The sequence below is a fragment of the Aythya ferina genome, assembly GCF_964211825.1.
Source record: "Aythya ferina genome assembly, chromosome: 6".
Classification (NCBI taxonomy): Eukaryota; Metazoa; Chordata; class Aves; order Anseriformes; family Anatidae; genus Aythya; species Aythya ferina.
Window position 1 is genome coordinate 12,154,849 of NC_140303.1, and position 25,470 is coordinate 12,180,318.

Below are 25,470 nucleotides of genomic sequence, written 5' to 3' on the forward strand. Positions count from 1 at the left end.
GGGGAGGTAAGGGTGGAGTGAATATGTATTTCTTGATTCCATCTACAGGTTGAATACCATGACAAAGACCACTAAAATAGGGACTGGTGAACTTCCAACAAAAACTAATTGATATTTTAGATGGAAAAACATACCCTTCATTTTCCATTACCTTGGGCAGCATCTTTAACACCAGGTTCCTCAAGAAAGACCAACTCAAACCTTCACAGCAGCTGGCATGCAGTGCTATCAGCAGCCGCTCGCAGTGCTCCTGCTACAAGGAGGTGTTGGAACCACCTCCGCCAGCCGCCTGCTACCACCACCCAACACCGTCAGCTTACGCTGAGCTTCAGGCCAGCGATGCCATGGCAAGCGGGTTTGCAAGAATGCAAAGAAAATGCCCAGAAACAGTTTACTGACCACATCAAGAATAATTCCTTCCAAATCAACCTTCTCCCACATCACAGCACCAAGAAGCACACGTAGGATTAATTATTCTTCCCTCTTGCTTTAAAAATTCTGGGACTTCAGCTTGTCCAGAATTACATTACATGACTACGATAATTAGGAACAGATTTGCAATGTACATCATACGGGCTGATACTGGGATATCTGGGTGATTATTTCAAGTTGAAAATGTCAAGGGCATGTTTTTAAACTCGTACTTTCCCTACAGACCTCAGGCAGGCATTGCACAGGAAGTACAAAGGACTTGTGCACAGCACCAAACATGTTAAATACCAATGTCACATGGGAAGCAAGTTTCAAGTAATGATTTATTTATTTATTACAACTGGTTACGCAGGCAAAAAAACATTTAAGGGTTTCTCCCATACCTCCATCATTACTCTAAAATCTAGGCACGGGATTATCAAGAGCATACCAATTTTATTTCACCTAAAAGAAGCCAAATTGTCAACACACGAGTCTTGGCTGAACAGCAGCTCATTCCAATCTTAAAATACTAAAATACATTTGGCATGCTCATCATAACATGTCATGAAACTTTTCCTCTTAAGAAGCAAGAGGGGAAGTTAAGGACAAAAATTTCAACTTAAGCTTTCTGGAAGGACGCCAACAAGTGACAACCAAAACTTCGCACAGAGGCTGTGCGTACGGTTTTGCCTTGAACAGCAGGATGGCTCGCTGCACTTCTGCAGAAGCCACGCTTCTCTGGATAAAAGAAAAGGAGAAAGTGGCCAAAGATGCTGGGCTGGCAGGAGACCTGCTAATCTCTACCAGAAGCCCGCAACACAGCTACCAGCGCGTAACCGCACCACTGTCCCCAAGACACGTGCTTTTTGGAAAACGAGACTGAAAGCTTCCTTGGGCCAGATAAACCTGATACCAGCACATCCACACAAGCATCTCTGGAACATCTTCATGCTGCATATCGGTGGTTACTGATTAACTCAAGTCTTCAGCTTATCCCAGGCTGCAAAGGCTGTGCTCCACACATATACAGTCATATACCATTAAAACGGAGTAACAGCTTAAGCATATTGGCGCAGGGCAGGCATAAATAGTCATATGAAGCAACTCTCTGTTGTGGTTACCTCAGGCTTTAACCAAGGTCAGACCACAATTTCCGCCAAGATTATTATAAACCCACATGAATGCCTCTACATCAATAAAATATTACAATCCTCAGTTACTAGCTCTACATATTCAGCTCTGCTCCTTGTACCTCAAACTCGGGGCGTTCTCTTAGCACAACTTCAGGCTGGGGGAGCTGCAGCAGGCTGGTGGTGCAGGGAAGCTCCCCTGCTACCGCTTCCTCACTACAAGCCACCTTGGCTGCTTTCTGCAAGATCTACTGCTGGACCTGTGGTTCAAGGAAAGCTCAGGTATTTTTCATTGAGGACTTGGTTTTTACAACGGCAGCAACTTACAGATTAGCACTTAGTGCTCAACAGGTCAGCATAATTATGAGGCAAGCGTTTGATCCCCGATACCTTATGGAGAAGCACAGCCAGGGAGAAAGCACACGCGCCATTCCTATGTCAAAGCCCGTAACCAGCATTTCTGGTTTGACACGTCCCAGCCAACACCACCACGAGCCTTTCAGATCCTCACTGAGCACAGCTATTCAGCTCAACTTCCATCCTGCAGTAAAGTTCATTTCTGAGGTCCTCCTGCACCCTAAGGATTCACGAATACCAGAACTGCCAACCTGCTTCCACCAGCATTAGCAGCACCCAGCTACTGAAGGTTTGGATTACACGCACCACGTACAATTGTGCTGCATTGTGTTCTCAAAAATATCACTCAGCTGAAGCATTTTTGAGACAGAGGTAGTGTAGGACTTAATAATTTACAGAGTAATTGCCTACTCCTTCCAAGGCAAGCAGACGTTTCTGACCACTGTAACCCATCTTTGGGATTGCAGAAGGGGAACGGCCCGGCGCCACACAGCACTGGGTCACCCAGTGACCTACATACAGCAGCACAGGAGCTCAGCTTCCCCTGCATAATTAAACAAGCCACGCTGGTCTCACCCAACTATCCTAGAAGGCACAGTGCATCAACCCAGAGTGCGTTTTCATTCACAAAGCACACCTAACTGGCCCTCCTCACAACTGCTGTGCTATGCACCTGAGCAGAAAACACTACCGAGCGCTTCAAATCATACAGCACTGCGTAAAACAGCGACTGTCAGCTCACGTACCTGCACTCCCAGCACGGCATTTCCCTCTCCTCACACATAAAGGCCCTTCTACATCCCCTACCACCAATTCAAAGCTCTGCAGCAAACGCTCCCGCTCGCCTCCCCCACCGCCCAGCCTCCCAGATCAGGCACCTTTGTGGGGGGACCCATCGATGCTCTCGGAGCTGGACTCTATGTCGACGGTGGCTCTCCTGAGGCTGCTAAAATAAGCCCTGGACCTGGAGAAGCTGCTGCGTGGGGAGCGGCCGTGGGGACTGCCGAAGAGGGTGGAGGTGCCATCCTTGCGGGCGAAGATGCCGCTGAAGAAGCGCAGCAGCCGGTGCTCGTGGGCTGCGGGGCTGCCGGTGGGGCCGTCCCGCCCCAGGCGCTCCGAGAGCCGCTGCAGGTCGCTGTTATCCAGCGTGCGGTTCTTGCTCTTGCTCCGCTCCCAGCGCTCCAGCTCGGAGAGCGGGTCGGCCTTGCTCAGCACCTCACCCACGTCCAGCGTGTTGCGCTTCTCGGCGGCGGGCGGCTCGGCGGGTGGCGAGCCCGCTGCTCCGGCTGCCTCGTTGGGCTGCGGCCCCGGTGGCGCGGGGAGGCATCCCGAGCTGCTGTGCCGCCGCACCCGGCTCAGTGCCCGTGCCCGCAGCAGCTCCGCGCCGCTCCAGTGCCTGAAGCTGAAGCTGCGCCGCAGCAGGCCCGGCTGCCGCCCGGGGCTGTGGCCCGGCTCCCCCAGCTGCACGGCCGCAGCCCAGCGGCGGGCCTGGAGCCCAGCATCCTCCATGGGAGAAGCGGCCACCGGCTCCGTCGCAGCTCTGGCTTCCTCGTGGCTACAGGTGGCCACCGGCTCCGGGGTGAGGGTGGCATCCTCCAGGGAAGGGCTGCTCCTCGGTCCCGTGGAGGCTTGCTGCCGCGGCCACCCGAAGGTCAGCTCGGCGGGGAAGGGCTGCCCCGCTCTCCGTGGCACCTTGAGCCGGCCCAGCTCCAGCTGCCCGGTGCTGAGGGTCCTGAAGTTGCGGAAGCCGCAGGGGCTGGGCACTCGGTCCTGCTCCTCGCCCTCTTCTTCCTCACCCTCCTCCTCCTCCACCAGCAGCAGCCCGGCCCTGGTGAGGCTGGAGGAGCCGGGTGCATGGCCGCAGCCCCACCGCCCGTGCTTGGGCGGCTGGGGGCCGGGCTGCCCGCCACCCTCCGGCCCCAGCAGCTCCTTCTTCACCATGGTCACGGAGATGCGGTAGACGGTTTTCCTCTGGGGGGTCCCTCGCTGCATCCTGTCGGGGGAGGCGGCGGCGGGGGGCTCGCTGCTGTCCAGGAGGTACATGTCTGCCGCCCACCGCAGCCCTGAGCCGCTGCTGGCACCGCCAATCCCTTGGCAGAAGCGCCGACCGCTGGGGAGCGCGGATAACGCTAAGGATCGATTAAAAAAAATTAAAAATAAAAAAAATAAAAAAGCAGCCCCCGAAGCCCGCCGTGCCCGGCTCCCTCCCGAGGCCGCGGTGCCGGGCCGGCCTCCGGGAGGCCCGGGGAGGCCTCGGAGAGCCCCGGGCAGGGACGGGACGGGACGGGGCAGGGCTGCGCAGCGCCGCCGCCTCCCCGCCGGGCGGTGCCGGGCTCGGCGCCCCTCGGCCGGCCCCGGCCCCAGCCCCAGCCCCGGCCCCGGCCCCGGCCCGGGAACCGCCGCTCCGGCGGCCGCTCAGCCCCGGCGACCGGGCTGCGGCAAGAGGCGGGATGGACTCTGCGCGGAGCGGAGCGGGACGGAGGGAGGGAGGGAGAGAGGGAAGGAGAGAGAGAGGGAAGGAGAGAAGGTTTCCAGCCCGGGAGCAGGCGAGGGAGGGCAGACTTTGCCCATAGAGCTCCCACTGGGGCGCAGAGCCCAACCGAGATGCGCCCCGAGATGGTGGGTGCAGAGGGGTGGGAGGGCAGCACCGCCTTTCGGGAGATGGAGAGCTAAATCCACACGGAATTGTTGTTTTTTAAACCTGAATAAAGCAGAATAAGCCACGTTACTGGGGGTTTCCGTGCTGTATGGTCTGCCCTACCACATCCCTTGCAATCACGGGTTTCAACAGAAGCTGCCTCTCCTACAAAGCAGGGCAGCAGGGTGATGCTTGCTCCTTCCACACCCAGCTCACCCATCCTCCAGTGCTCCAGAGCAGTCACAATTAAGTCATCACTGCATCACAGAAAGGTCTGGGTTGGAAGGGACCCTAAGAGATGATCCCGTTGCAGCCATCCTGGTTGGACACCTCCCACTAGACCAGGCTGCCCAACAACTCACAGTACTGAAAAAAGCACCACTCAGCCATGATGGTGGACAACAAAATTCAACACTGAGGGAAAAGGTTTAAAAGAATACGCACAGGTATTAGAAGAGTCGAGCTGCATAAGCTACCTTCAGCTGCTCTGCACAGTGCCTGTGATACTACAATCACTCGTTGTTTAATCACTGCTAGCTGTGTTTCAAAGCAGTAAATGTAAAAACAAAGGAGAGCAGAGCAGTGTATCTCAAACAGAAGTGAACCCCAAAGCTAGCAAGGCAAGCCAGGATGGCTTCAAAATCAGCCAGAAGAAAGCAGAGAAGAGAAAACCTTCTTGGGCACTGCTCAGACAAGTACGGCAGTTCCAGGCTGCAGGAGGCAGGTGGCACAAGGGGATAAGGACAGGGCACCAGCGCCATGTCCAGGTGGCACCACAGTACTTTCTCCTGCAGCTCCACCCTACAAGTGTGGATGCTGTTGGCTACAGCTAGCACACAACGCTGCTTTATTGACTGCACCGGGGTCCTGCAACGCACCCTGGGGAACAGCTCCCAGTAGGAACACCATAAATTTCTGGTTTAAGCCACTTCTCCAGATATGACAGGTGCTATTGTCTCTAACCCAGAATACTGTTCATTTACTGTTCATCTATGCTCATAAGTTCACGCTGCGGAATAGACTTGCAAATGTATCTTTAGCAGGTAAAACCAGCTGCAATTAAGAGAAACAGCCTTAAAATCAACCTGAGTTCACACTCGCCCAGTCTGAACACAGCCTCCAAGCGCTTGCTCACACAGGACTGTAGCACATTTCCCATTTCTGACACCCAGAAGGCCATTCCCAACACACATTTCTAACCTGGGGCTGTGGGAGCAGAGCCTGCAACCAAGACTGGGCCTAATCAGAAACACACGAAAGCCGTATTCGAATAAAAGCACACTCTTTAGGAAACCCCATGGTAAAACCACAGCCCTTTAGCTACCCGGTGCAGCACGTAAGCCGAGCGTTGCGACCCGTGCGTCTCGGGGACAGCTCCACGCCACGTCTTGCAGCACGCCAGCGGCTGGAAGCAGCTCCCTAGCGGAGCAGCAGTGGAGTGGAGCAAACCATTTGTCATCGCCACCAGCCCTGCATGGCGGAGCCCTTCGGGAGCCGCTCACAAGGGCCCAGCAGCCCGCGCCTTCCTCGGGCTCCCCTCTCCTCTCCGCCCTCAGCCCGATGCCGGGGATGGGATGTGCAGGCTGCCGGCCGTGCTGCTCGCTGGGTGTAGCAGCAGCTGGGGAGCTGGCTTTCCCCCCAGCATTAGCATCCATCCGCTGTCCTCTAGAGGCTGTGCTTCGGTCGGGATGCTATTATCCCCTGGATGGTGGGAATACATCTTAATCGTCGGCTCGCCATGCTGTAACAACCCCTCCATGCCTAGTAAATCATACTCAAAGAGATTGCACCGCTATTCAAGCCACGGCTCCTCATAAATTATTCACCGCCCCGCAACTGCCATCAGCCGGCTGCTAACGCGGCCACCTCCGCTGGTGCTCCAGAGACCCAGAGATCGCCACGGTGCTGCTCACCAGAGGAGGCTCCGTGCTCCATGCAGGCCCTCGCATTGCCACGGAGGCTGGTGCCCAGCCCAGCAGCCCACAGGGGTTTTAGTAGCAGTGGAGCATCCCTTCTGCCCTGCTGCTGCCCCGTCACATACCAAGCTCAGATCCTGTCCCATAATAGGGACGTCCCTCGGGCCCAGTGACCAGAGCAGCCAGAACTGCCTGCAGCCAACCCAAACAAGTCACTTGGCTTCAAGCCTACTCCTTGTGTCCTGAAGGGCTCCCGGCAGCCAGCTCCAGGCACCTCTTCCCCAGCCAGCAGCTAGAAGTGGAGAGCACAAGGAGCACATGCTGTGAACCAGGGGCTTCCAAAAAGGAGCAGGTCCACCAGCAGGGTGTGATGGCACAAGCATACACACCTCATTTATTCCTCCAAACTCCACCACCAGTAACACCTACACTGCCTTCCACCACCTTCAAGACATGCTTCTGAAATGCCGTGCTCCCAAGTCTTGTTGTCTTTCCAAGACATTTACACTGACAGCGATGCTGTGTAAGCCCCGTTCAACTTGCCCCTTAAAGGCCATATTTGCCATTTTGCATACTACTGCCAAGGTCAAGTGTACCAACGTGGCCTTTAAGGTCTTCATCTGTAACAAAATCAAACCCCAACACATCTCACAAAGCAATGTAACGCTTTCTGGATACATGGAGTATGATCTTTTTTCACGCAGGAAGCTCGCTTATTTCCCAACAAGCAGGAGGAAGCCACGCTGCCGCTCACAATGTTCCTGAGTTCAGCTTCATGCCACTGCTGACCGAACCACCAGCACGCAGTGCTGAACACGAACCACAGCAAAGACAGCTGTGCTGGGAGGAGAGGCATTGTGAAGGCAAATTTCCTGCTAGCAACAAACGCTTCTGACTTGATAAAGCAAATAATTCTTGAATCGTTAGAAGTGATGTAGGAAAGGCTTCACATTTACTCTTTTCCCAACAACTCTAGGCAAAAAGACTCAAGTAATTCTTTGATTCCTTATTCTTTACAAGAACTTCAGTCTGCCAGGAGATTCAACTCAACCACCATTTAAATGTAAAAGCCCCAACAAGGAGAAGGTATGGGGCTCATACGTCAGTAGCACCTGCTCATTAGAATTTCAGTCCTGAAAACGAGGAGGCAGGTTAGCCTGTTGGACTGAAAGCTCTCAGAGCGCACAACCCTCATGATGCCATTTTGGTTATATGCCCATGCTTCACTTTGTTTTTGATGACTTCCAGTCATTCCAATCTTGGCTGCTCTAAGACGAACGGCCCTATTTCCTTGTTTTTGTAGAAGGCAGATTAAACTCTAGATGCATGGTATTATTTCAAGTAGGTGCTCCTTTAACAGATTTGTTGTGGAAGATGAAATTAGGTCAGCTGAACAATTCTTACAGTAATTCAGATGTGATTTCTCTTTCCTCTTCCAGAAACAGTGCTCTATCCGCTGTTTGTCATTACAGATCAGTGTTCAATGAGGAAACGAGGGAAGGCATCTGGATGAGAACAACATTCTGCTGGAGGGTACCGGCAGTACAGAGACCAAACCCAAGGTCTCTGTCAAGCCACGGGGTTATTGCATTAAACCACTGATCTGTGTTCTTCTGTCACTATGCACTTGTCCATTAAAATAGGCCCAAAGCCACTGTAGGCAATTCTTTGCTAAGACAAAGAACAGCGACATCTCACAACACCACAGAGGAGTTACCAGCGAGAAGTCAGCACTTGCTATCAATAAGTGTCTTACCATCAGCACAATAAAATTACATTCACGTCCTGAAAATACTGGATGCTGAGCAGGAAAGGGAAAAAGGGTGATGGGATGTGCAACAGAAATGCAAGACAACTATTTGCCTTTGTTACCAGGACCAAAATAAAATGGTTGCATTTCCAGGACAGGAGAAGTGAGCAGCAGCCCATTCCAAGCACAGATCACATCACACTTTCTGACAGAAGAGTTACAGCCTTCTGCTGCTACAGAACTTAATGAAACAGCAGAGCTGACAAACAAAAAAGAACACCAATTATACTTTTACATTCATTAATACTTTAAGCTAAGATGCTGCAAACGGGCAGTTCCCCTGTAGCACACTACACACTCGGTACCCATCCTTACAGTTATACCATTAATCTTCAGAGCCAGATCTGCCAAGTGAAGGTGACAATTAAGTTTTATCATTTTATCATCCCCCAAGGCCCTCGGTATGGAATAGCCAATATTAAAGCCCATCCCCATTTTGTACTCAGCTGGTACCAAGGCAGCATTCTGGTAAAGTGCAAATACGTTTGTCAGCGATCTCCATTAGAGGCTGTAGATGACCCAGGCTACCTGCACAAAACCAAATTACCAAAGCACTTCGTATTCAAACATTCAGTGTTAAAACTGGGGTAGCAGGCAGTAACGTTATGAGCCTTTGTGATCATCCTACTGCACTCAGAGCTGCTCAAGTTCTCGCTGCCCCTGCAGAGGTAACACTGAGTTACCTGCAGTTCAGTCTGCTCTCCTGGGGAGGCAACAAGAGTCGCTGCTCTTTGCATCCCTGCAGTCAACCCTCAGGTGATTCCAGAACTTGGCTTCACTTTGAAGAGCAAAAAGGGTTAATCTAAGCCAATGACAAATCTATCTGGAAGGATAACCTTAGAAATACGAATTCTAGAATTTTAAATTTGCTTCCAGGTATGCTGCCAATGTAACCTACGTATATACGATATGCTAACTGCCCACTATCCATTTTGTCTATCAAGACAGATGACCAGCAGTGACACTTGGTGAGGCAGGAGCTCACAGAATGACAAGCAGGTGCAGCTTGCAAGAATTGTCCCATTCACCTGGGTGCCTTCCAGCTACTGGCAGGCAAAGATCGCAGAGCTTCCTCCAAGAAGCAAGGCAGCTCACCTTCCTACATACCCAGCGGTCCCTCATCAGGCTGTTAGCAAAGTTCATGTACAGTATCACCTCAAAATCCCATTTAAATGCACCATTCTTGAATTTCTTCAATGCAAAAGCCATGCCCATCTCAATACAAAAAAATGAAGTTTGAGAAAAACCTTTTACCTTCTTTTTTTTTTTTTTTTTTTTGATATTATTCATTTTTGAGAGTTAAGTGCTCTCCAACTTACTCATTTCCCTTAATCCCCCGGTCATGCACCATAAAGTATTCTGACAGGCAGAATCAACACACAGCTCCAATCCCTCAAACTCAGGCTTGCAACTTTTGCTTATTACATTGGGTATTTCAATAGCTCATCAAATGGGAAAATTTTCAGATATCTACTAGCTATCAAGTGATACTCATTTTTAGGCAGGCCACTTTTCTCCTCAAATCATTTACACCTTGATAGACTGCATTGCAGGGAGAAAAAACCATCAGAACTTAAACTACTTTTGCCTGGAGTTTCCTATAACAAGTACTGGAAGCATGTGAATTTTTCCTTAATGGCACAAGCCAATTGAGCTCTTAAAGTCAAGTTACTATCTGCATGAAGCCTATGGCACTTCTGAAGTACCATAAATTCAGAGGCTTAATTTTTTATGAAAGTGTGCTAACTCCAAAAGCACGAACATAAAAATATCAGTGTAGAAAGAGGGATGTTACAACACCTGCTACTGACACAGCCCAGTACTAACTGAGCAGTGCTAGTAGTAACTCTGCTCCTGATTAGTGAGCAGAATCTTGTTGTTGTAACCAGGTACACAATATATCTCAGCAAAACTCAATGCCACAACACGTAGCATGTTTGACCCCAGACTTCTGAGCTGTTTCTGATTCAAACTACAGTCTTCTCCAGAACAATACATAAATAGCTCTATATAGTGTATAGATAATTTTGTCTTATCCACATCTGCGTGCTAAGCCTACGACGTGGTATGGAATTACACCAGCATGCCTTCTGATTCAATACAAAAGCAGATGGATGGGAAGGGCTTAGACCCCTAACCCCCCAGTCGCTGTATTTCAATAAGCCACCTGTGTATTACAGAAGGCTTGCATCAAAAGCCTGCTTAATGCCATTCTGCAACTGAACAAATCGTGACATCTGTAAAAGCTTTTAACATTTGCTGAAACTGTTTAAAGCTTCTGTTTTCAAAAATGTAGTTCTATGATAAAGAAGGTAAATGTGTAACCAACTCAAGTAGCAGTGTTTTCAAGCCATCCAAAAGCTAACAAGCCAAGGTTTTGTAACTACAAAGATCAGGGTTTGGGTAGGTGCTGAAAGCTACTGACTAACCCAAGGGGCAATGAGGTACCTAGAGCAGAGTTGGAAAACTGAGCATGCAAAAATCAGCCAACCTAAACAGGTTCAATTCCTACGCAACTTGCTCAAGCCTTTATTTACCCAGCAGCTATACCCGAACACCTACCGCTGTCTTCACACCTCTGCCATGTTTGCAACACCAGCCTGGGTCTGCCCTTCATGCATTATTTTGAAGGACAATTCCCCCCAAACCCAGCCAGCAGTTAGTTAACTGCTGCTTGTTGACAAGCCAGCTAATCGCAGGCTGGAGCTGACTAGTCAAAACTACGGCAGGACATTGGAAGTTTAAAGCAGGACAGACAGACAGACAGCCATGCTTCAGAGCCCACTGCTGAGCTCCTGCTTGCGTGGATCTGCTTAGTTGTACTCCAAGCACCTCCTCCAGCAGAGGGGACGCACGGTGCTCCACTGAGATGCAGAATTTTCCATAACCTTTGGATTGTGCCTCCTGCTGAGATGCTGTAGTGTGGTACCTGAGCACCGACAGTTGGCAAACCCTCGTTACTCCAAGGGTGTAACAGTGCAAGAAAGCACTCCAGGGAACTGAATGGGCTCAACCGTTTCCTTCCCACTTTGCAGGGTTGTTAACAGGTGAGAGGCAGCAGGGGCCAGACCTGACACAAAGAGGCACTACTAGGGGAAAATAGGAAGAAAAATAACCACTGAAATGGTGTTGATGCACAAGTTTACATCAGCTGGAAAATGCTGTTAAAGAGCAGCACTCCTCTACTTCCAACAGATTTCTGTATGTTCAGTCGGTCTCTGCGTAATGAACACTACTGAGACACAATTTAAAGCTTAAGGACAGTATTTTCCATTTAAGAAAGATATTTTGCAGTAGAAGATCAATATTTGTCCCAATGAATTAAGATGGTGCACCAGCTCCCCCTTAGAGATGAGCACCATTCCACATACTATTAGGCCATGGTGCTGCTAAGAGCCTTTAAGATGGCCATTGCCCATTATCCAAATATCTACCAAGTGTTTGAACACAAAGGATTCATCTTCTGTGACTTCAGAAGATCTGCCTGAAACAGAAGCCCTTAACCCCAGCACCAGGTGGAAATGCAGCCCTAGCTATGAGCGTAGCTCTGAAGGGATGAGCTCGTTCCCAAGGCCTCTCACCCTACACAAGGACCACAACAACCAGTCACGGTCCCCTCGTCCTCCCTGCCTCTGTTCCTGCCCTCCACCATTAGTGAAATAGTTTCCATGCCATTTCATCAACAGGATAAGAAAATTAACATAATTTTCGTACATACAAAAAAAAGGGGATGGGGGGTTGGAAAATTCACTTCCTCACTTTTGCTGTTTTAGCTCCCAAGCTAAGCAAGGCCAGCTGCTCAGGAAATACCATTGTAATGAACACATTATTGAACATGGAAGAATCAATCGAGATTCCTGTCAAAACTTTCACATGCTGCAAACAGGCCAGAAATCAAATGGCTCTTCCAAAACAATTCTCAGCCATGTTAAACAACATCATCTTTCACGAGTCAGGCACATCATTAATTTTTTTTTTTTTTAGATCACATGCAAAAGAAGTGAATTACAGTAATTTCAATAGGCAGATGTGAGCTACTCTTCATTGCTAACACCTCTGCTTTTTGATATTGCATTTGCTCCAAACCAACCAAGGAAAAAACTGTAGATAGAAATTAATTCCTTTCACATAGAAAAGCTTATTCATTTTGTGACTGCTTTCATCTTATATTCTGTAGTGATAAATTTGTTGACAACATACCAAGTATGAACTATTTTAAAGGATAGCTTAATCCTATCTCATTATGAATACTTTGGAGGCTTCTTATTCAGTTCACAGTAATGAAGAACCCTATGATACCAGGATTCCTACAGCTGCTAGAGACTACCTACTACAACTGTAATTTAGGAAAGTTCTTAAACAGATCCACTTCTTTTAATCTTCAAGTTTTGTAATTTAATGTAATTAATACTTTCATCAGTGCTAAGAAGAATAAAGAAAGTACGGAAGAATAAAGGTACATCTTATAAGCACCTTTAGCTATCTAATTTCAAGGTACAGAGAAGAGAAGTTGTCTTGGAGGTGCATGCTGAAATCACAAGGCACAGGAATGGCGCAGCTGGTGCCAAGTGAAATACTGACTAGAAACAAGGAGAAAAAATACAAAGGGAGAAAAGAAACGAGACACTTCCCCGTTAAGTTCGCCATTAAGGTGGCCACAGACTGCTGTGAGAAGCTGAAGCCTCCCCGCACGAAGGTGGCCCTGCTTCTCAGGGGGTGAGCACAAAGCTCCAGAGGTCACTCATGATTTCCCCCATTTTGTGATCAAATTAACAAATTTCACACATCCTACGTTCAGACCCCAACACATCAGACTGGCTTGCTTATGGTTTTGCTTATGATTTTCATAATGACATGCCACTTAGAGGTGAACACCTCCAGCAAGTCTGTTCTCTTGCAAGAGCAAGAGGTGGAATCTACCTGCCTATACAGCTCCTTTTCTAAGTACATCTTTGTGATCATTATTAATTCCACAAAAGGAGTACCCGCCATCCTCTATGAAGTCCTACAGTCCAGATCTTGCAACACAAACAAGTACATTACGCAACTGAACTTCTTTTAGGTTACATATTCCTCCATTACCATTCTGAAACAGATTTGCTGAGTTTTCCAGTTTTCACCCAGCTGCGTTGACCACATTGCAGGATCATCTTACGGGCATTAGTACCGCAATGTTTTATTTTACAGTAACTGAAGTTTTTAATGTATTCAGCATCTCCTGTGGGGTTAGTTACTCTACTGTACCTACCAAAAGTACCACCTCCTTCAAGGACTATACATCTCCATGGGGAAAATAATGATCAACTTTTTGCATCATGTGAAGATATCAACCCAAAGGGTACAGTTTATTTAACAGAAAAGTAGGCTCAACCATCCACCTCCTTACCCCCCACCTCCTCCATTGCTCCCCAAAACCTTCTGCTTAGTGTTTTTGACGAGCTGTCACAGTGACTTCACATTAATACAGGCGTACCCAGCCCTTAAACTCCACTCCACGCTGATACCTCATTCATTTGCTCCTGAGACGTTAAGCTCAACTAAATCCACAGTAGCATCTGAGTTAAGCCAGGGCTTTTTCTCTTTCGTGGAGTGTATTTAGAAGCACATATCCATTTTGTCATCAAAGCAGCTTAATGAACGAACAGGTACTTTAAGAGCAGCTTATAAAAGGATGATCCCTAAACAAAGGAAGATGTCTGAATCCCTTGAAACACAGTAAAAGCACAGCCTTTCACATCAACTACTAAAAAGGCTCGTGAGCAGCAGAATATCTGACACACCTGCACTAGGAAGTCCAATAATTCTGTCAACACAGGCACAGCTTCAGGAAGCTGAGCAAATATTGTGTTATTATTGGTGCTGTCACGTTTAGGAATCCAGTGTGAATTTCACGTGAGGTGCAGAACAGTGCACTGGTGGCAGGAGCACTGCTGAGACACTGGCTTTCACACACTCACCAACAAATCACCTCACACACAGAACTGCTGTACCCTGGGCTCAGACAAGCACACATGCCAAGACCATTCATTAAATGCCACTTAAACAAAAAGAATCTTTAGTAGTTGTGACCAGGAAGGATATGACAACTCAAAATTATTTTATTTACATGTCTTCAAGGTCCTAAGCAGTACAGATAACACAAGTGTTACTCAAAGAAATTCCCATTTCTAACGCAGTGCAACAGAGGGTATCTTCACTCAGGGAAGCTTCACCTTTGTCTACAACTGTTTATCAGTTGTACCGCAGGGAAGGACTTAAAGATGGCATGAACAGTTCTGCAGCATCACCTTTGAATATTTCAGCACAAGCTTCATCAGCTATGTGTTTCCAGACTTGATTCAGGACAGATCAGGACTCTTTGCTGCCAGCTAACATGCCGAACACACTTGACCATGACCAGGCCTGCTCAGGCTATGCTTCGGCCAGGTTCTGTTCCCCAACAGTTCTGTTACTGCAAGCAAAACATGCGTAGACACAAAAGTCAATCCATTACTTAATTCTCTTTATGCAATCGCAAGTTTTCAGATTCATCCAGCAAGGTCCAGCCTCCAGGAAGAGCCTCCTCATCAGCTCATGGACAATAGGCCCCAGCTCTGTGTTTGGAGCTTCTGCAAGACACATTTCACCTCCTTCACAGCACTCATCTTCTGTCAGCCAGCATCCAGTCACTGCTCCACCAGCACACTGAGAACTTGTAATGGAACCACTCATTTTGGCTGCTGCAGGATGCTTTTATTGTTATTTCTCCATAGAAAAAAAAAATACTTGAACACCATTTTTTCAGTTTGGAAATACTCAACTCATTTTTATGAAAAGTCGATTTGATTTACTAAATCTGTAGTTGTGCCACATCAACCAAAATACAGCTGGAACAGTACTGACACTACTGCCAGTAGCTCTGGATGCAGGCCAGGGAGAATGTGAAGCAGATAACACAAAGCCACTCGTGAACAAACAGTGCCATCTCCACTCTTTGTCTCCTTGTCTTTAAAGTACCGTTTTCAGGCTTACTTCCTTCATCACAACACGCCATCTGTTATTCCAAAGGGGCACTTGTCCTAAATGAATCTTTGAAAGTTGCAGGGACACTAGTTTAAACAAGGAAACAGCTTGTACTGAGACAGGTTCTAGCTGTCGAGGACATGACCTTAAAGAGGATGGAAGCTCATTTTAGCCAAGAATTTCTTTTTCCAGGCTGCTAGAGCGGTCTGCGCTTCAGTACATTTTCTATATCTGTTCTGTGAAAACTCTGTAGAAGCTTCACATATGTTTCTAGCCAACAAGGTCAAGAACAGTTGGGCGCAGCTTGAAATGAAGGGCCAGCAGTGCACAGACACCCGAACTTCCCTTGCCTGACAGCAGTTCAGGCCAGCACCTTCTCCATGACCCTCAGAGCAAACTGAGAAAACTCAGCCCTTTGACACCTACCACACAACGCAGAGCAGCAAGTAAACAAACTGATGCTGCAACAAAGACAACACTAAGAAACCGTCCTTTGCACTAAAACATGCATAAACCTAGAAATATAACAGGACATTTCAGCACCTGACACTCCCAGCTTGTCACAGACAGCATCGCCAGCTGAAAACAGATCCCAGAATTCAAAGGCAAGACTCCTTGGTTTTGAAGAAATAAAATACAAGTCGAATAATTTTGCAGTTAAACTGCAGCTGAAAACAGGAAATACAGCAAGAACACAAGTCCAATGCTGGAACAAGTCAGAGGAGAGCCCTTTAGTCCTTAAACAAAGTTACTACTAAATACACTGCTGCTCTTACCATCACCAGTGCTTTTAGCTCAGTGAGAGCATTTTCCAGTGGTTCAGATTACTTCACAGAAATTAACTTTTGCCTTAGAAGCTCTCAAGCTCTGACCTCCATGTGGGTCAAGGTTTGTGAACCAAAATCCTGAAGATCCTGAGAAGCACAAGGAAACAAACAACAGTTTGAAGCTGAAGACTAACAGGCTGCTTTAAAATTAAGGTCAGTCATAACAGCTGAAAGCTGAAAAGCTAAATGCATTTGCCTTCCTGAGTGGAGATAACATGGTATGTCAGAACTTCATTCAAGAACTCAAATCCTGTCCACCTGGAGTAACAGCAAGTGGCTGTATTTTTCCTTCCCTTATCATTGGGAAAGGATTTTCAGGTGTCCACCCACTCCCAACTTCTACTACAGCTTTGACACCCAAGTTCGAGTTTACTCTTGGTGCTTTTAAAGCCAAATACTGACAACTAACCAAGCAACTGAGGCAAAGGCAGTGTTCAGAACCTCTGCCTCTTCATCAGCTCATCACAAAGCCTTCACAAGCTCCACTTCCACCAACAAAAACAATTCCCTGCACCAAAATCAACATCACAACACCAACACAGGTGGACAATTTACATGCACTCCACCCCTCGTCCCTTTACCACCTTATACAAATTGCTCACAACTCCCTCCCAGGGAAGCACAGACTGCTGCTGCCTTCATCGTCCTTTAGTGTCAGCACCTACAGCTCAGCCCCAAGTAGCTGATGCATGACTGGGTGATGATCTGGGCCAGCTGCAACCTACAGGGGTTCCACTCCACTTCAAATCCAAGTCTCCCTAAATATTCCTGTTTATGCAGGGGAAGCAGAGCAATGGTACAGAAAGACGACCTCCTGAGGCTTCTTCTAACCTGAGATTTCCCACGATGCTATGACAGACAGGTGAAGGTTTGAAAACTGGTCAAATACAGTTTTTGCTAATTTAGGTTCTGTTTCACCAAAACAATCTGAATATTTACATAGTGGAAGGAAAACTCCCTCATAGCTGCCCCCTTCCTAATTTTCTAAATTCATCTGCTGGAGGGGGAAAAATAAAATATCAGCCACTCTGCAGATGCTTTCAAAGCATACGCAAACCCCGAAGGATCACCTCACAGAATTCAGAGTCCATGCTGCCTGTATACATTTGGTCATCTTAACCTGGCAAAGGGAATATCTACTACACATCCACATTTCCTAGCATACTGAGAAATTACTTCTGCTTCTAACTTTGCTCCCTTGTTTCACCCACTTCACACCTGAAGACAAAACACATTTTGTGTTCCCCCCTCCAGTTGGTCTGCAGTGAAAGATTCTTAGACAAAAGCTACTTGGAAGTGTTTTCTCCCCTGCTTTCTGGATCCTGACGTTAAATTCCAGTAGTTTGAACTGAAGTACATTGCCTCTGAAGGCAGAGAGGCTGAACACGTGCTATTGCACTATGAAGCGCCTCTCAATCAACTTTACCAACACCAGGACAGTACCCACTAAGTACTAGCAGAATTTGGAAGAAAGTCTACCAGAGCAGAAGGGATAAACGGTTATTGAATCACTAACACTGAAATCAGTTTCCTTGATGATACAATACTCCCCTCTCCTTTTGTTCTTAACCCTTTTATCCACCCTCTTCTTTAGTGAATTCAAGAATGTGTGTTACAACAGAAGACCACGTCCTACAGAATGAAGCAATTCAAGACATTTCTACCCCTTATAATAAGCACACACTTCTGACAAAGGTTTGAGCTTAAGGAAAACAAAAGGGCTATCCAGAACATTACTGGCACATGAAAAAATCTCTTTAAAGCCATGCTGATATTGCAGTAATGTTTTGTGATATAAGTAATCAAAAATGAACAAGCTTAAATTGGCTTTTATTTTGGAATATTGTTTACAGAAGAGAAGAACCATGTCCAGACTAACATTCTTAACAGAAGACTCTGAACTATCTTTTTAAAATCTTTTGGAAGCAAAAACAAACAAACGCTCACTATCAGAACTAAAAGGCTTTACATCAAACACTGGATATTACTGTGTGGAATCAGAGGTCATTCAATACCACATCCACCATGTGAAAGGCCGCTAGGTTGAGTTCCCATTGCTTCCCAGAGAGAAAAGCGCTCAGAGGAACAACTTACAGCCTTACCTTTGGAGGAGCAACGCTGCACCCACTCTGACCCAACGCTCTGGCCATAGGTCATGTTTTACCCTGAAACCTTCCCAATATGTACGGTGGCACGCCCCTCTTCCTCCCACTGGCCCCTCCCCAAAAGCCAGCTTTCTCCCAGCTGTTGAGGGTGGGAAGTACAGCTGTACCTCAACTCCTCACTTCCCACTTCTGCTAAATCAGCAGCTCTCCAGGTGGGACTCCACACCCTTGATTTAACATGGAACTTCAGGTGTCCCTTCATGCTTCAAAGGGATTTACCTCTTTTAGCTCCTACTTGTTATTTGCCTATTAAAAAACTCTAATTAGCTACGCTATTTTCAGCAAAGAAAACCAATTACAGTGGCTAAAAGATATGGGCATTCCCATACAATGCACTAGCTTGCTTAATCATTAGGCTAATATAGCTATTTCAAAGATGAATTCTCCCATAAAAAGTAGTTTCAATTGCAACAACACAAGTTGGCAAAATTAGTAAAGTGATCAATGGATCACTAATGCTCCTCCCTCAGGGAACACCAAGACTGCCTGCATCTCTGCAACAACCCATATGACAGTTTTCCTTCATTAGTTTTCTCAGTTCTTAAACAGAAAACACAACCGGTGAATCTGTAACACTGCCTTCTTGTTCTGGTTTGGTTTTTAATTGTGAATGCGATCAGGCAGTCTAAATGCAAAGCAAAACCTTTGGTCATCTAGGGAAGATGGAAAAGAAAACTTGCCAGACACTGTGCTCCTCTACACAGTTCAACCATATTCATACCCTAAAAGAGAATCCCCACACACCCACCAGTGTGTTTGAGTCATCCCTCTCACACAGCATCCTTCTGTAAGCACAGCACCAGACCTTCCCAATTTCAGAAACAGATGTACACCAAGTTAAGCTTTGCTAGCACTCCTTCCAACTGCAAACGAGACTCAACCACAGCTTCTGCAAGAACCTCACCCAGTTCTTCCTACCTGTTTAACTAATCAAACCTAAAACAGCTGATCTGTTACCATCAATACTACCATCAAACCCCTACCACTCAAATATTCACATAGCTATGTTGGCAAATGTCACCTTCTTAATTCCAATTAACATTTTTCACACATTCTTACATGGCTTGGAAGAGGCAGGGCAATACAGGCTCCCACACCACACCACATAAAAGCTAGATTTTGCCACGGAAGAGCAATGGACACTTAAAATACCCCAAGTAGGAATTTGGACAAGTGACTTCAAAGTTCGGGCTGCTGTAGGTCCTCCCACGCTCAGCAATGAGCATCAGCTGCCAGACTGAGCACAGCTGCCAGCAACCCACTCATGCTTTTCCACATGGGAGGAAGCGTTTCAGAGTTCAGCACAAGAGCATCTTGCCATCCAGATGAAGGAAGAGGCTCCTTCAAATTCAACAAACAGGCTGGCACAGCAAGAAGTCCAACTGTGCAAGCAGAAACACATCTAAACTTCTTCATCAGTTTCTGCCCTGTGCAGGACATTTCTCTTCTCCTGTTAAAGGGAAGGGGAGCGTTCAAGTCCGTCTCACTGGCATCATAGAATGGGGTCAGGCATTGTTTTCTGCTGGTAAGCCTGCTCTGGCTGCTCCCCTTCACCTTCTTGTCCTTCACGTGCTTCAACACAGCTTCCAGGAGCAGCTCCGTAACCTTCCCGGGGGGGCAGTAAGGCTGATAGCCCACCGCTCCCTGGATCCTCCTTGCACTTCAAAGAAAAAACAAGCCTGACATTGAGCTTTCTCCCGCCACCAGGAGCTGCCCTTGTTGGCACAAGCTTTCACAGATGACAGCAGCTCCACAACTACACAGGCAAAGCCTCAGCACCCTCAGATGCATCCCGTTGGACCAGTTGCAAGGATGGAGAACCTCCATAGACACACTGAAGTCAATTTGCTCCCGCAAATAAACAAGCTTTCTTGGTTTTGGCAGCAGAAATTCAAGGACAGAAACTGCTCTCAAACTGAATACAATTACATTTTAGGGAGCTTACAGAACTAGAGGCAAAAGAAGTTATCTAAATATTTACATTCTTTCCATCATTTAACACACACAAATATTTTATTCCTCTCACAGGCCTCAAGATGACGCACTGATGGCTGATGCTCATACCCAGCATTATCCTGTCCTGAAGCATCTCAATTCAGGAAGGGTTTCATGCAGATACTGAAAGATACCTGCTGAAGTTCATTACTCATTTCAAGAGCTCATGCCTTCTCCAAAGCATGCAGTCCTAGCTTTAAAATATGATTCAAGATGTATAGTCCGATTTTACAGCAAGCTACAATCTTGCTCATCTATTACTTTCTGTATTTATATGCAGAACAGAGAGCAGAGAAATCTAGCTGTTTCACATGTACTCGTGATTTAACTGCTAGGCAAATATAATGCTAAAGGTTATTCTTGAAACAGGGAAACAGATGTTCAGTCAAAAGGAAATTTTTCTCAGGAGGAGATACCCAGGAAGTTTGTCTTTCCAATCTGCTCCAGCCCACAAATTTCCCACCGCACTTATACAACTGGGAAAACTATGAATCAGCCTCCAACCTCACTGCGTGCACAACAGAAATACCAGCTTTGAGGACTTCAGCACCATCATTCATAGTAGCACGATTCTCACATAAGTGCTTTATATATTAAGCATATGGACTTCAGTTACTAGCTTCAAAATCCACTCGTGGTAGTTGAAATCTAAGCAATTGAAATCTTAGCTTAAATGACAGAGCACTCAGGCTTCTGAACAGCATAATGTTTAGAGGTACATTAAATTGGATAAGCTTGCTAAGAGTGGAAACTGGCCCACTCAATAGGAAAAGGTGGTATCTTCATACTTGTTAGCAACTTCGACATTTACAGCTAGAGTATCTGAGCAAACAGACGAAGCCAACAGTTCCAAAGGCATTTATAAGTCATAGGAATCCTCCCTACACTGTTCACAGACACACGGGATGGAAACCCCGACCTCTACGCCAAGCCCCCTGCTGAAGCAGGTCACCAAAAGCAGGCTGCCCAGCACCGTGCCCAGCTGGGCTCCCCTCACATGGAGGCTCCACAACCTCCCTGGGCAGCCTGGTCCCGCATCTGATCACTCTCAAGCAGTATTTTCTTGGGTTCAGATGGAACATCACATGTTTCTCTTTGTGCCCACTGCCTCTTGTTCCACCAGTGGGCACTAATGAGAAGTCTGCCCCTTAATTCCCTCCCACAGGTACTTTAGACACATTGCTAAGAGCCTCCAAGCCTTCTCTTCTCTCGGCTGACAACTCCCAGCTCTCTCAGCCTCTCCCCATACAAAGGATGCTCCAGATCCTGAGTCATCTTTTGGTCCTGCACTGATTTGCCTGAGTGAATTAGTACCTTTCTTGTACAGGGTAGCCCAGCACTAATAGCAGGGCTCCAGATGTGGCTCCACCAGTGCCAAGCAGGGACAAAGGTCACCGCTCAGCCTCCTTCAGCCCTCCTTTAGAAAAAGCACGAACTCGTGCCTTTCTCTGCTGACAGCCATAGCAATCGTTAGGAATAATTAAGGCTAACACTAGGTCAAGGACTACCATATCATGTTTCTTTCTACATATGTTTCTTACATCTAGAAGAACATTTCCGTACGCCAAATTTAATCTCTTGTCCTTGCCAGACCTTGCTTCATTCAGCATGAGAAATAAAATACTGAGGTAAACCCAAAATAACACAACATTATTGTAACACACATTACTTGCTTGTAAACATTAGGAAGTTATCTCTGGCTCACATTTCATGTTTTTTACTTGCCAAAAATGAAATATATATCAAGATATCTTGCTTGGCAGATGTCCAACCACAGCTGCAAATAGCTGTTCCAGTCACATGTGGCAGTGGAAGGCTAGGTTTCAAAATGGGGATAAAACACATCACCAAAGAGGATCAGATATTCATTTAGGGTTTCTCAGATCAAAACCCAGTCTGAGATAGGATGATGGGATGTCTCTAAACCAGTTCTAAATCCCTTTCAGGCTCTAACATGTCCTGTCTTTGAGATCTTTTGCAACCCAGCAGAACAGAGCAGTTCTTCAGCAAGCCACTGCGCTATCAGCAGGGCGTTTTCAGGTGCCTGCAGTGACGAGCTGAAGAGATCAATACACAGGCGAGAGAAATACAAAGTTTGTGGCTAATTGTGCAATATGTACGCAACTCCCGATGTTCAGCTCATCAGTGTCCAATTGCACGAAATTCCTTACAAAGGAAAATCATTTGCGGAGTAATTTAAGAAGTAGAATCAAGTAAAATTTCTGGGTCAGCTGGTGGTGAGCAACTGCTCTGTGCATCACCCACCCAATCCCTTCCTTGTTAAACTGCCCTTATCTCAAACCACAAGTTCTCACACTTCTTCCTTTAATTCTCCCCCCATCCTGCTGAGTGGGGAGCAAACGAGCAGCCACATGGTGCCAAGTTAAACCACGGGGCTCAAAGGGCTGAAATAATGGTCAATCTCACCAGAGCATGTTAGAGGACTCATCTGCTCAAAATTTGTTATAATTTATTGTTATATTGTTGTAAATTATTCTATTTAATAGTTGGTGCTCACGGTGTTGATTTATTTGCTCTCAAAGTCAGTTCAGGTTACACTCTCTTGCTGCACCCAGTCCCCGTTTTGCTGTTTATCACCCCCAGGTCTGGCCAAAGGTTGCTTTTGGTTCCACCCGTGCTGTGCAACACTCTCTTAGGACACGGTAGCGGCTCTGGTTGTGAGCCTACTTGTGCTCAGCACGGCCGTCATCACGGTACTTTGGGAGCCATCCCTTGGAAACTGTTAACAAGTACGCGTTTTACCTTGTCTCCTCCCAAAGCCAGTCTGTGGAGGAGACAAGGAACAACACCTTCGCATCTTCCTTCAGATGGGAAAAAGGAAACATGAGCTTTCTCTCCCTAGAGTTTTAGTTGGTCAAGTCTTGCTTTCACTCCATCTGTTAAAGCCCTTTTTGTTTTTTTTTTGGAAGGGGGGGGATTACCCCAAAATTAAATGAATGATCTGTGTGATCTGTGTCAATTCAAATTAATGTAATTGAAAGGAAACAAAACACACACACCTTTTTTCCAATTGAGCTGGAAAGACCACGTAATTGAAGTTCAGAGCAGACTTGGTGTAGTGGGTTTACATGGCAAGGTTTTGGTAGCAGAGGGCCATAGGGGTGGCTTCTGTCAGAAGAATCTAGAAGCTGCCCCATGTTAGGTAAGGGCCCTGCTGCTGATCAGAGCCAAGCCAATAAGCAATGTTGTTTGCACCTCTGTGAGAGCAGATTTAAGACAGTGGAAAAAAATAAAAAAAAACACTGCGCCACACAGTAGCCAGGAGAGTGAACACTTAAATTCACAGGCATTTCAGAACTTTAGGCAAAGATTGCTGCCTGTCTACAAATACTGCAGATATTTTCAATTTGCTCTATTTCTAAACATCAAACCATAAAAAGTTATATCTATATTGTAAGCACAGCAACAGCAAACCATTTTTGTCTACTGCCCAATTCGCTGTTCGCAACATAGCAGGCAATACTTGATATGCCTGATTAGCAAATAGCTGCTTCAACAGAAATTCATCTCCTTTAAATTGGCTAAAGAAATCATCATTCTTAAATTTTTTCAGCTTACGTATCAGAAAGTCTGTACAACAAAAAGAGAGCGATTGCTATCAACAATAGCAATCACTGAAACAATGATTGTCTCCTTTCCCAACCAAGCTTTAAGAGAGGTTTGACCACTGAGATAAAGCTGTAAAATGCTTCACAAGATCTTAGGGGTTTGTGAACTCTCTCATCACAGCAGCTCCCATAGATGTGTTTCCCTGTGTTTGTCACAACTCAGGATTAAGCCATCTTAAGTTTGTTACAGCCAGCTACTACCATCCAACTCAGTTGGTTTGCAATATTACATGATATCACCTGGCACCCCGAGGACTATTTTCAAGTGCATAAATTGGCCTCATGTCCGAAGGAATATTCCTAGACTTATGCAATCACTTCAATCAAGACAGTGGAAATGACTTGCATTTCCTTTTGTATTAGCAGCCCAGCTGGAAAAAGCCAGGCTTTCGTGATAGCAAAACACTGCAGGTAATTGATATTCTCCTGTAGTTCAAGCATTGCTACACGCAGCACAGGGGACAAGACTGATGCACTGATGTGCATCCTGAAACAAGAAGGAATAGCATGGCCTTCCAGTCTAATGGTATTCTGGATCTGTATTTTGTTAACTGCATTGCAACATCTGAGCATTCATCGCAACTTCGTAGCTGTGAATATATCAGCTACTTGAAATTGCTGAGTTCCCTCTCCATTATTCAAACAGAAAACAGATCTTTACTTCCTTACCCCCATGCCGTGCAGGTGCATTCATCTGATTTTCAGCAAATTATCTATTCTTTCCATCCTTCTTACAAGCCCTTCAGAGGCCTGTTTTTCTGCACTGAATTCCTGACAGCAACATTTGCAGGTTCCCCTCCTTTTAACTGAATCTTTATTATCTTAGTGAAGCTTATGGAATGTCTTCCCTTTCTGGCCATAATACTGCGTAAGAGGAGAAGTGTTCACCCAGCATGCCAATGCTTTTTCCCCCTCCAAGACCTTTAACCCCACTGCACCAAGTTTTCATGAATATTGCAGAAAATAAACTGTCAAAAAAATATTTTTCAATCTTCCTTTAAGTTAAAATCCTCAGTGTTCAAGGGAAAAAAAAGGGGGGAGAAAAAAAAAAACAAAAACAAAAACTTACAAAAATACATCCTGCTGTCCCAGACAAAGGCTCTTTTTGGCAGTCACAAGGGACGGGAGTAACACGCTCTCACTGTCCACAGGAAAGACAATTCCATTCGCTGTATGCTGATAAACACTGGGCAAGAAGAATGGCTTGCAGAAAGCTGTGCACTTGCTGGAAGGCAAATCGGAGGATGGCAGCCAAAACAAACATTAGCACGTGCCCATGGAGGCACAGATGCCAAGATCAGGAGCTGAACAGCAGGGAACAGACCCAGGTACTCCTGCATCGGAGAGGACGACTTCTCAGGGACAAGTTCAACCCCAGGACTCGAGCTGCTCTGTGTAGCAAAGGCCCGCTACACCTCACGACTCAGTGGCAGGGCAGAGGCCCAGTGAATTCACAGTGCAGTCCTTTGGGCCAGCGTGACACAGCATCATTAAACCAAAACCTTGAAAAATTTATGTTTTTTTCTAGTTACTGTAGAAAAGCACCACTATGGCACGAAGAACAGGAGGAAGACATGCTGAGTGAGC

The 25,470-nt window shown here is 46.6% G+C and overlaps 1 protein-coding gene across 11 annotated transcripts in view; it reads right to left on the reverse strand.

Annotated features, from left to right (window-relative positions):
- Positions 1-25,470, reverse strand: part of AGAP1 (ArfGAP with GTPase domain, ankyrin repeat and PH domain 1) — a 352,881-nt gene that overhangs the window by 283,157 nt on the left and 44,254 nt on the right. The window contains exon 1 of one of the 11 annotated variants that reach the window (XM_084524024.1): positions 2,780-4,164. The exons of 4 other annotated variants lie outside the window; for them this stretch is intronic. In XM_084524024.1, coding sequence (XP_084380150.1) covers positions 2,780-3,944 — 1,165 coding nt within the window. In that variant the 5' untranslated portion in view covers positions 3,945-4,164. Of the gene's footprint in view, positions 1-2,779; positions 4,172-25,470 lie in introns of those variants that run through there. 6 more of the 11 variants (XM_084524025.1, XM_084524018.1, XM_084524021.1 and 3 more) reach the window with 6 other exon arrangements.